The sequence below is a fragment of the Perca fluviatilis genome, chromosome 19 (assembly GCF_010015445.1).
Source record: "Perca fluviatilis chromosome 19, GENO_Pfluv_1.0, whole genome shotgun sequence".
Classification (NCBI taxonomy): domain Eukaryota; kingdom Metazoa; phylum Chordata; class Actinopteri; order Perciformes; family Percidae; genus Perca; species Perca fluviatilis.
In genome coordinates, this window is record NC_053130.1 from 19457036 (window position 1) to 19468776 (window position 11741).

The 11741-nt window shown below is 39.3% G+C and overlaps 1 protein-coding gene across 1 annotated transcript; it reads right to left on the reverse strand.

Annotated features, from left to right (window-relative positions):
- Nucleotides 1-1748: 1748 nt before the first annotated feature.
- Nucleotides 1749-11541, reverse strand: bmp5 (bone morphogenetic protein 5). Its single transcript, XM_039784864.1, has 7 exons — nucleotides 10295-11541; nucleotides 7649-7841; nucleotides 4213-4361; nucleotides 3666-3863; nucleotides 3117-3193; nucleotides 2900-3010; nucleotides 1749-2762 (listed from the first exon to the last, which is right to left on the reverse strand). Exons 1-7 carry the CDS (start codon nucleotides 10788-10790, stop codon nucleotides 2613-2615), a joined length of 1374 nt encoding a protein of 457 aa, XP_039640798.1. The 5' UTR covers nucleotides 10791-11541; the 3' UTR covers nucleotides 1749-2612.
- Between the last annotated feature and the right edge of the window lie 200 nt (nucleotides 11542-11741).

An 11741-nucleotide genomic window follows, 5' to 3' on the forward strand; every position in this document is an offset into this window, starting at 1 on the left:
CTTGTTAACATCAGGTTTTTGTTCTGCAGTATTTGTTGACATATTTCCTCCTTGTGATGGTTTGGATTAGATAAAAAAGAAATTACCTAAATTATCAAGCATTTGAGACTTTTGACGGACAGACAGCTCTGACCTTTCTTAGAGCTTCAAGATGATCTTTCCTCAATAAATATTTCAAATTTGCTGAACAAAAGAACATTTCCCATTTACCTCCTAGCTGCTCACATAGACACGTCTGTTTTCTCAATCAGGTTAAGAGAATAAACATGTTTGTGGTAGAAAAAAGATCTTAATATCAGCACCTGAAAACACATCTTGGCATGATGTAAATGTGTTCATGCCAAGCCAAAAGTTTGTTGTGACAAATACTATAAACTGGAGAGCATGATTTATGAAAAATTCACAAGAAACCCTTCATGAAAAGTAAACTGTGATGGGTTGTGACCTTTTTCCAGCATGTTTCAGAAGTGGATGTGCTGATCTGATGAATGTCAAGGCACCTCTGACTCACTACAGCCTGTTTTGGACCACAGGGGTCTCAGAGGAGAAGGGGCCACTGTATTAATCTGCACTGAGTATGGCAATTGTTACCCTTTCCTTTCATGTGGTCAGAAGGTTTGCTGTCGAGAGTGCTGTGTAGTTTTGGAGACCTTAAATAGGAGCTCATTCATAGCCGCTCCTGCGTTACAGAAAAGGAAGAAATGTAGCTGAATTGGAAAGAATCCATGATATTAAACAGTCGATGGAATTGTGAAGTGCTAGGAGTAATCATGCCAGGCAACAGGCCGCAGGAATGCAAATCACCCCTCAAGCCAAGAGTTAAGTTAGCAGGTGGCCTCCTCTATTCACTGAATGTCAACACTGCTTTTAGATGGAGCCCACATAACATCTGGGCAGGCCAGCCACTGCTTTTAATTAAGTGAAATACAGTCACTCAATGTTCTGCCATGTCAGAGAATTTTTTTTTTATAGAATTGGGAGGGTAGGGGGAGAAAAGTGCAACAGTACATATCCTGTGTTCAGTGAAGGTCAACACAGTTGTGTAAACAAATATTAATCCATAACCTAATCCCTAGATTTCCAAGACCATTGAAAATCCCTGCCTAACCAGAGTACTTCTCTGGAAATAGCACGTTTGCAAGCATTTTTCTGGAAATTATGCTTATCCTGAATGAGGAGGTGAATGCCACAACACTTGCTAAGTTTAGTTTATGGTCACCTCTTTGTTTTTTCAGGGGTGAATCTTAGCTCTGAGCAGATGGCAACATCCAAAACATGAGTGTAGGAAATGCAAGCAAGCAGAGGTGTGCCATACAGATCACATAAGTCATGTGATGGATGGTATCTTTCCCCATAATCAGGACGGGATTGCTTGCAAAATGATATACCTTTCTCTGCTGGCAGCCTCATGATAATCACCCTTTGGGCTGTCTTTGGAGGTCACAGCACTGTTTTACTGCTAGCGCTGTACCCCTAGCATTACCACTCCCCAAGAGCATGTCGACAGGCTCTGTGGGTGGACCCCTAGTTTATATCATACTTGTCAAACATTTATAAATCTGAGATGGTAGTCTGGCAACAGTGTATAAAACATCCGGAGAACTCCAAACAGAAATACAAAAGGACAACTTGAATTTGAAAAGGCTGGAAGACTTGCAGCTGGAGGGGATGCATTTCTGCATATAGTTTAGGGTGATAAATGGAGCAAGAAAAGCTGCAAGGTCAAGTAAAGGGCGAGGAAAAAATAAGAATTTTCAAGTGTTACATTTATTAAAATACACAACACTCTACAATAAGATATACTTTCCCCGAGCAAGATGTTTGCAGCTAGTCCACAGAGGAAGACATTTACATAAACATTGTTTAAAAAATGACCTAATTTGTAAAGCATTCAGAAGTAAACGCTCAACATTATAAGAATTTCATTCCAGACTGACATAACCCCCTTCTGTGAACACACACTCTTATGAAAAAAAAGCTGGCCTGGAAGGGTGAAACAGTATCATTAGACAGTGGCAGCTTGAAAATAGTTTTGTGCAGTTGGGTTTATTAGAGAACACTCACTGTTTTTTTATCTTCAAGTGATCCAATTTGATTAACAAGATTTCCAACAGCCTGTAGGAATTGTGATATTATTGCTCAGAGCATCATCAATTGTGGGTCCATAATGGAGACAAACGAAGAGAAAAAATGTGCGTTGAAGAAAAGCACATTATATACTGACAAACATGTATAATTCTAGCTCAGTGAGCATGTAAAGCAAGGCAAGGCAAGCATATTGTAAAAGGGGAAAAACAAGCAGAAGGGGAAGTGATCTCATGTATCATGATGACTCCAGTGAATAGTTAACTCATAAAAGTTATACAGATGTTACTAAGAGGGAGTATATGCCAATGGACACAAAAGTTAACTGATAACTGACGTAAAGTAAAATCAACATTTTGTCCTACTCATTTAAATATCACAATATTCAGTGCTATTTTAAAAAAAAGAAAATAAATTAGATAATACAACTTTATATACATAATACTGTACATCACGTCACACCTGCAGCAGATGTGTTTTCCAGCGATTCCCATACCAGATAGCATAAATTAAAGTTAGCCCGGCCACTAATGGCAACCACAAGACCTAACTACCATATTTCTGTATTTCTTGAGGATTACGTTTGAGCTGTCATCAAAGTAAAGCACTGATATTGCGTTGAGCTTGGTCGGGGCACAGCATGGCTTTGGCACATTTTCAGGAAACATTAAATGGACCTATAAATGAGAGCATAAAGCAGAGGTGCAACAGCAGTGAGTTTCAAATGAATTATACCTGCTGAGAACATTATGGTATCTTATAACAGGATTTTTATTGCAATACACACATGCAATGCACTCTAAAGAATACTAACCAGGGTTTGCACAATTGCATGATTTGTTGCATTCATGTGTGCGTTGAGTGGAAAAGAGCATTCACCATCACAGTAAAAAGCAGCATAGCCCTCAGGTGCAATGATCCAATCCTTTACAAAAAAAGACCTTCCTTTATTTTTGCATCAAAATGCATTGTTCATTGTGTTACTTGATAGTTTTATAAATGTTTTGAGATGTGAAATCATTTTGTCTTACCTGCCAGCCCAAATCTCGAAAACTGACGTAAAGTTCATGCTTCTTGCATGCTTGCTTCTGTTCACTTGTGTTGTAATCTGAAAAAAATAAAGGGTATTGATCATAAAAGAAAGCATTGAATGTTTATATATTTTTGTGTTCTTACTGTAGGAAGGTTAGCAGAACACTGTCTATAAAGCTTTTGGACAAATGCACTAGAATGCAGTCCATAAATGTAGACTTTTGGAAGTACACAAGATCGTCCCTTGTGATAAATTGGAAACGTTTCCTATTAATGTTATACTATTGAAAACCAATGGATGTTCCACTAAGTTTTGACTTCCAGGTGTTATCACTGTGCAGTCTGGCCCAGTAATTATAGGGATATCATGCTGCTGGAAATCAAGTTGGTTAGTCTGACTAAGGCATGGATAGTCTGATGGAACGATGGCAAGCAGGGAGAAAAGGATGTCATTAAATGTATCTCATTGAGAGATCAGATGTGTATAGGATAAGATAAGTGATAAAAACTACTGTAGCATCTTAATTACATAATAAAAGTGCACAGACCTCCAGTTTTTGGTGCCCTAGATGCTTCTTGTTGATTAGTAGATTTATTGCGATTGTGGTTCTTTTTCTTCCCACCAGCAGCTCTGACAGAGCGAAGCAACACCCCACTGGCCTTGAAGAAAGCAACCAGGAAAGGCTGTTTGGACTGGGGCCCGTTCCTCCCAATGATTCCAGCAGATTTTGTGTTGATACTTCGGCCTTTAAAAAAAGCAGGAGGTAAATAAAACTTTCAAAAGTAAAGAATAATAGCATTTTGTATCATTTTATGACTGCTTTCAAGGTAAATACAGTATCTATACAAATAAAATGTCATGCCATTGGTCTGTTTTGTGCATTCAGGGACATTTATTGGTGGTAAATAATACAAGAATCCACAGATTGTCAAATAAACAAGTCACATTTGTCCTGAGGTCAATGAGTTAAAAAAGAAATATCAAATGCAGACATTGTGGATTGTCTTAAACTTCCTTATCTTCCTGAACGTTTTCCAAGAATGTGTTAAAGTAAAGGAACAAATTCATAGAAAGAACAACTGAACTTCACTTGCCATCTGTAGTCTCCAGACAGAGCTGCAGGCCCAAGTTCTGCTGTGGGTTCATCACCCAGTGGTTACTGGTGGCTGTGATGTCAAACACTAGCCAGCCCCCATCGGATGCCTGGACCTTTTTGGAGTCGAGCAAGAACGTCTCTGCATCTCTGAAGGTAATAAAAAACCACGAAATGAACATCTGCATTAAATAAACAGCAGTTAAAATGATGCACACACAAACAGCCAGTACAGTACATAATATGCAAGCAGCAACTGCTATTACACAACAAAAACAGCATACAGTATGTCTTCTATTTATTTCAAATGTATCATTTATTGTCTAATTTTTAGTCTCTGTGGGTATGTTGGTTTTCAAGATTATTACTTCTGCGTTGTGGAGAGGTGCCAGTGAAAAGAATGTGGTCACTTTACTGCTGCATTATAAATAAATTACAAAACCTCAGTGCTTGCTACAGTAAGTTGAGTAAGCTCTCAAACAAATAAAAATTGTCTGTGCACCTTAATGTTGCATAGCTTTATGACACACAAAAAGGAAACCATACGCTTCTTTGACAGCATTTAAACTGGGTCCAAGAGGTCTTATTAAACTGAAACTGATAAACGAGGTATCACTGACTGATCACAAATGGATGCTTTAGCCCAGATACTGTAGCAGAAGCCAACAATCGGAGTGGCTGTTTTTAGATTCTTCATTTCTTCATCCTTTTGAAACCAAACATTCTTCTCTAAAAAAGGCTTTCAGTATATTAAAAACTGGCGATTTGGCGTGTAAGAGTAATTTGGTCATTTTTGTATGCCAGCTTTGTACTGGAGATAAAAAGAAAGCAGCTCCATTATTGTCGAAGAAGCTATAGCTTGTAATAAACTGCAGAGTTGTGTGGTATAACATGTGCCAAGATTTCAGCTTTTTGATGGGCAAGACATTTCAGGAGTTATGGATATCAGCCCTCGTTTATTTTTAACATGAGCCTGACATAAGGCATCCATAAACCCAAAGTTGAAAATGCCCCGCTTCCAATTTGCATTAGATTCCTTTCAAGTGGCAGATCGGATAAAGCAGCGCCTGTTCCGTTTTTTTGTGGTTACATTGTGCTGGTCGGAGAGAACCAAGATTTTCCATGTGGCCCCAATAGTTCAGAAATTATTCATGTGTTTATTACAGGTGTAATAAAACTAAACCTCATGTGGAATTCCACAAGGTCAATCTTTATGAGTGACATACTGGTGAACTTCCTCTTTGAAATGTACAGTATTAAGCTCATATCCTGTGATAATTTAGTTTGTGTAGCTAAGTATTCACTATTCCCATAGCCATATCCAAGAGGAAAATGCTTATCCTGTCCCTTCATCTGTGATTACTGGATGTACTGTTCCACAGAGAGTGAGTTTAAGTGAATGGATCAGGGATAGAGGTAACTTCTCTTTTTTAGAAAAGCCTGTCCTGCAAATTATATTCATGTGCCACTATTCTGCATCAGCAATTTATGTTCAGTTGCAAAGTTCAGTGCAGTAAATGTAGCAGTAGTAGTAGTGCAAGACATAGAGTGACGTTGATATAGTGGAGTGAAAAGAGGTCAGCGCGGTGCGTAGTTGACTGACTTTAAAGGTACCCTGTGGAGGTTTTGATTACTAGTATATGAATCAATATGTTTTTAAGAGGTCCTCGTTTTGTTTCGTTCATGAGCTCAAGGACGATGGTTTCCCCCGATCAACAGTTAATGGCAATAAAGTACCAAAATATTTTGCAATGCGCCAACAACGGCACTAAAGAAGAAAACCGCTAGCAAGCAAACATGGATGTAAACTGTTTAAAAAAACAAAAATCGACTTTGCAAACATTATAAAAGAAAGTAAATGCATCCACCACGTTCATTAGACCCCCACGATGTGTTTAGGCAAGAAAGAGTGAATATACACATTACTTTGTTTAGAAGAAAAACTTTACAGGGTACCTTTTAACCCCATCATCTGAAGTTCAATCTCATACTAGTAGTGAGTAATAGTACTGTATTTAACATTTACTGCAACCTTTACTTAACCCTAACAAAGTGATTAGTAGATGAAGTACTGTTGACAGGAAGTGAGGGGAGAGGGTCCCTGGCTGAATTTAAACTGGGGACATTGCCATTACTGTACATGGTCACTATATTATTATTAAAAACCCATTAGGATTCCCCAACAAAGTGGTTTTAATGTGGTACCTAAACCCACTAACTGCTAACTTACGGTAACTATACTGTAAGTTGGTACACAAGTGGATTTTTATTTTTTTAGAAATAACCAACCGAAACCCATTGGCAGTGATCACTTTGTGTATACAGTATTAACATTCTGACTGATATGTTGAAAACAAACATGAAATAATGATTATGGCTTACAAACTAATAGTACACATATGATATAAATCGCTTCCGATGTTCATTAAATTGTTTCTAATATTTCTTGCACTGGGAAATAATTGTTCTTCTTTGTGAAAACTAACTCAAACACATTATTCCCATGAAAATGTGTGTGAAAACTTAGACTAAGCAGTCTTCCCCTTTAAGATGGCAGAGTCCATTGACTTGGACCTTTTCAAAGCCCAAGAGGGCCATATCTCCCCTTCAATCACCCACACACATTTTTGGCAAGCAAATGTGGGCCCACTTTTAAGTACACCCTTGTGTATTCAGCTATGTCATGGTTTAAACTTCCGGAATATTGTTAAGACAGGCAGGTGGTGGGCATAACAGTGACCACGGGAGCACCCGAGGGAGCCCCTTCCCCCCCTATTGTGGGCCCTCATGGTTTCATCTGGGACGCGGCCAGCTTGGCAGGCAACACAAGACGAGTGATAACTGATGGACCTTCCAAGCTTCATAAGTGGCCAACTTGCTAATGGAGTTCTCTTTATCCGAGAACTATATTTGTAAGGCAGACATGGTGCGAATGAAAGAGAGCAGAGTTGGAGATAGAAGGGCGTTCTGTGCGAGTGGAAAGTTTTCACGGTGCAAGACAATAGCTGTTTGACTATTTCCCTTTTTAACTGTGAATCAAGATAACTGCATGGGGTAAAAGTGCTCCTCAGGGCCCTGTCAGAGGGTTAATGGACTATAATCTCTGATTAGAAAGCAGCATTTTTTATGTTTTAGTTGGTGGACGTAGAGCTAATTTGAACTACTTTATATATTGTTGGTAGTTTAATCTATAATAATGCATCATTTTTTGGATGCTGGTTATATATTTTGTATGTAAAATATACTGTACGGTCAGATAAATGTTAAATAAACTGTAGTAAAAAATACAATATGACGATGAATAATTGTTTGGGGTATAAGTCTAAATTATGTAAATACTTAAGTAAAGTGCAAGTAGCTCAAAACTGTACAGTACTAAAGTAAATCTACTTCCATCACTGCCTTTAATGTTTGTGTTTGGTTGATCAGGTACTTACTTGTTTTGATATTCCTTGATGACTTGATATATGGTAACAATCAGAGTAACATTGTCGTAACGAGCATGACTGCGGTCCTTATAGATCCGAAACTCTGCAGCAGTCACCGCCTCTCCGTCCGGGATCTGAGTCAGATCAAAACGGAACTCCTTGTAGTGTCTTCGTTGGTGAGAGAAATCTTTATCTTTCTCCACTGGAAAAGCAAATGTTTTATGATGAATTTCATTTTTATTGGCAGCAAAGCTCACACTGATCAAAAAATATGGCTTTAACTCCTAAACCGCCGCGTGTGTTGCTCTAAGGAAAAAATATGTCAGCAGTAACGCACAGAAAAAGAGTAATTTATCACATCTTCTTTTACATTCCAGGTCCAATCCAAACATTTTGACTAGCAACAAAAGCACTTTCCAGTTCATTAAATCAGTCAACTGAATACAGGTAGCAGTTCCCAGACAGGCCCTCTACTGTGTGCCTAACTGCATTCTCTGGCCATGATGAATGGGCTGTCAGTTAAGAAAAACAGGCTGATTTCAATTAAAGACACTTTCGTCTGCTCCTCAAGTGAGAGAAAAGACCAGACAGGATTCTTCAACGTCATGTGAGCGTCTACTCTGACCTCATTTCTGACCTCATACTGACCTCCTGTAGGTTTCATGCAATGTTTAATGACCCTTAACCTTGAAAACGAAATAGTTCTACTATAATGAGTAACATAAGATCTTTTTAGGCCTGTCATTTTTGAAAATTAAAAACTTATATGATGTATGAATATTTTGCTGCATGGAAATAAAAAAAAAGATATTCACTGACTTTGTTAATCAAAGAGCCTCAGTGTAATATGCTGACAAAAGATACTTTGATGCCACTAAAAAAGTGTCCGCTAAAGGTCTCACACCCCTGCCTAGTAGCAGAAAAGAGACATGTGGCTGAGATTAGTGGATTTTCTGATATCCTTGGTGATATCATGTAGTGCATTTCCCTGATATTTTATCGAGAGGGAACGCCTGCGGTTACTTTGCACAAACAGGTCAGAGGTCAGGTCTGACTTTTACCCAGTGAGCGTGTTCCATTATATTAGCCACAGGCAGTAATCTGAAGCAGAGGTGCCACTGAGAGCATGGAGCATTTAACCTTAAAATAAAGAAAGAATAATAAGAAGAATAAATTAAATAATATTGACTTCACTCCCTGGTAAATTAGAGCCGTGCGCGTTGTTGATGCATCACATATTAATTGGATTCAGGTTGTTCTACCAGGACAGTATCCATATTTTAAGAACAAGATTTATAAATGACTGGTGTGTTTCATCTTCCTCTTGCATACAAGCTCATGTATGTGTATGGATTTTTTGACTTCTTATTCATACACTGAAAGTTAGAATGGATACAGTAAGCATATTAAACTGCATGAAATGCCACATAGACGTTTCTAAAACAGTTGAGGTCAGTAGCTATATTTGAGTGTACTGTAATAAAGACAGAGCCCCATTGAACACTTCACTGACAGTCCCCAGAACGAGAGCAGAGCTTTCAAGGCTGACAGTGTACATGCCCTGGTATGGTGGTAAGTGGAAACAGATGGGCTCAGGCCAAGGTGAGGGATTATACTTCCAAGTAACGCTACAAATTCACTTGTACATGTTTTGCTCTATATTTAAGAAAATAAAATAAAAACATTATTTTAAGATTATTTATGGTTATCTTTCATTTGGGATTCTGCAATGCTGCGTCATATTTCATTTTTGAGTAACTTTCCAAGCGGTATGCTTAATATTTTAATTTACATTAGAGAACAATAAACGATCCAAATAACACAAATATGAAGAATAGAGCTACTGCTTTCTCTTAGTGACAGCAGCTCAAGAAATGAAGGCATCAGTCAATATCACTCCCCTTTTAACAACAGGAAATCATTTAGACCAATTTTCTCAGTGTCAGACAGTCATCTGATAAGGTGCTCTGAACTGCTGGGTTAAGGGTCGCTGCTACTGAACAAACACAATCATTATACAGATCTGCTGCTTTTTAATACAAAGCAGCACAAATTGGTAAAAGGTCAAAATGTTGGGCCTAATTCTGTTAAATGCTGACTATTTCATGCAAGACTAAAGCAAGCGAACTGACTGATGTCTGAAAATATACTTATTTGCATTTAGATAAAAAAAACAGCCTGCAAATTATATTGAGTGAGAAGAAATCTACAACTGTAAAACTTAAATATGAGTTTTATAGAGTTAACATACAACATCTCAGATTATTTAAACAAAATCTACACGTGTCAAATTATTTTGACAAAACTGCATGTGATGATAGCAACACAGCAGACAGGCCAATAATTATATGAATTAATTGAAATAGACTCTTGAATTACATGGATGAAGGCTTTAATGCAAAAAAAACCAAACAAACAAAAACAAAAATTGCACTAAATGTACAAAATATCAGGGTTTTCGTTTAGTACACAGATAAAGTGCATCCAGGTAAAAATCATTATAATTAACAGTGGAGGGAATGGCGATGAAGAGAAATGTAAGTTAGAGATGATTTAAAACTTGGAGATCTTGGCCTGCAGGCTAATTTCGTTTAATTACTTAATATTGATTTAAGGAAACCTGATGAGAAATTAAGCCACTTTAATGCCACTTACCTAAATTGACAAAACTCATAACCATGTCGGCATCATTGAGAAAGTTGGTGTCGTGCGCTGTGGTGAGTGCTGGGCTGTGGCCTAACAGAGGGGCCGCTCGGTAAGGCTGTGCCACACGGGAGTACCCGGCGACATGCTGGGGGCTGTAGTAACCTTTCCTGGAGTGCCCTTGAGCCTTGGCACTGAAGCTCTTCACTGTGCCCGGCTGCACCCCCTCCTCCTCCTCCACGGACATGGCGTTGTACAGGTCGAGCATGAACAGCGGCGCCGAGGACGCCTGCTTCCCGGGAGAGAAGGGCCTCGGACGGTGAGGCAAGCCCAGGATGGAGAGGATCTCTCGTTGGATCTCCCTGCGTTCGTGATTGCGCAACCTCCTGTAAATAAAACTGGAGTGCACATGGTTGTCACTTAACCCGCAATGGGCGCAGGACAGAAAACTCAAGCAGCTCCACGCAAGTCCAAGTACAGCACGGTTCAGAGGTGTAAGCGCTGTCATCTTGACAAATAGTTCACTGTGGGGTGTGAAGTTGAACTACATCGCACTCTGAGAGAAATATAAAACAATGTATATCTCTGCCAATACGGACTCATAGACTTGCCATATTAGGCAGAGGCACCACAACTTTCACGGTGGTAACTGAGGAGGCTTTTTACCATTCAGCCCTTCTACAAATGAGGTATCAGCTTGCAGAAAAGTCGCCGCTCCTCTCCTGTGCGCGAGCTTCCTCCAGCAGCATTTACTCGTCCAGGGTCCATCCAAAGCCTCTGCCACACCAAGTATTTATGGAGCTGTGACCCCGTCCCTCACCTTACTCCTCTGTGATGCAGAAACACGTAGGTACGCCCATAACGTCTAGGGATAACCCGGAGTTTCCAGTGGATGAAATGTGTTGAACTGTGTCAAAAATGAATAGAAAAGAGCTCGACTCATGCCCCGACTCGCATTTTTCTTTTTCTTTTTTCCCTCCCCCCTGAGAGAGGGTATTGGGGCTAGTTGCCCTTTGAGTCCATCCCACACTCAACTTTTGTTTTTGCATCCACCTCTCGCGGCAGCAATAAAACTTCAGCCCAGTCCCATGATGAATGTGGCGGCTCAGGAGTGTAAAAGGAGACACTTGAAATCCGAGAGCCCGTGTTAACGAGTGAAAGAATAATGACAGAGCCTTTTAATCACCTCAACTTATTGAAGTCCGCGTGTTTATGGGAGAGCGCTCCAGCTGCACGTACCACCAACAAGGACCCTGTTTTAATACGCCATTGGCTAAAACATGATCCACTGGGATGCTGTAAAATATTATTCTATTAAATTCATGAACAAACAAGTGGCTCGTCTTGTAATGTTCTGTAGCATACTCTTTCTACTACAGTACAATCATAGTTCCTATAGACTATGGGAAATATGATTGTAGCTACTGTCTATAGAACAGATCAGGGAAGAGATGGAAAT

What these genes read in the sequence shown, in the direction of transcription:
- bmp5 (XM_039784864.1), bottom strand. Translation starts at nt 10,790, where the DNA reads ATGACAGCGCTTACACCTCTGAACCGTGCTGTACTTGGACTTGCGTGG. An exon ending in TATGAGTTTTGTCAATTTAG is followed by an intron (nt 7,842 to 10,294) that starts GTAAGTGGCATT and finishes TTGCTTTTCCAG; the next exon opens with TGGAGAAAGATAAAGATTTC. An exon ending in ATGCAATTGTGCAAACCCTG is followed by an intron (nt 2,763 to 2,899) that starts GTTAGTATTCTT and finishes TCTCATTTATAG; the next exon opens with GTCCATTTAATGTTTCCTGA.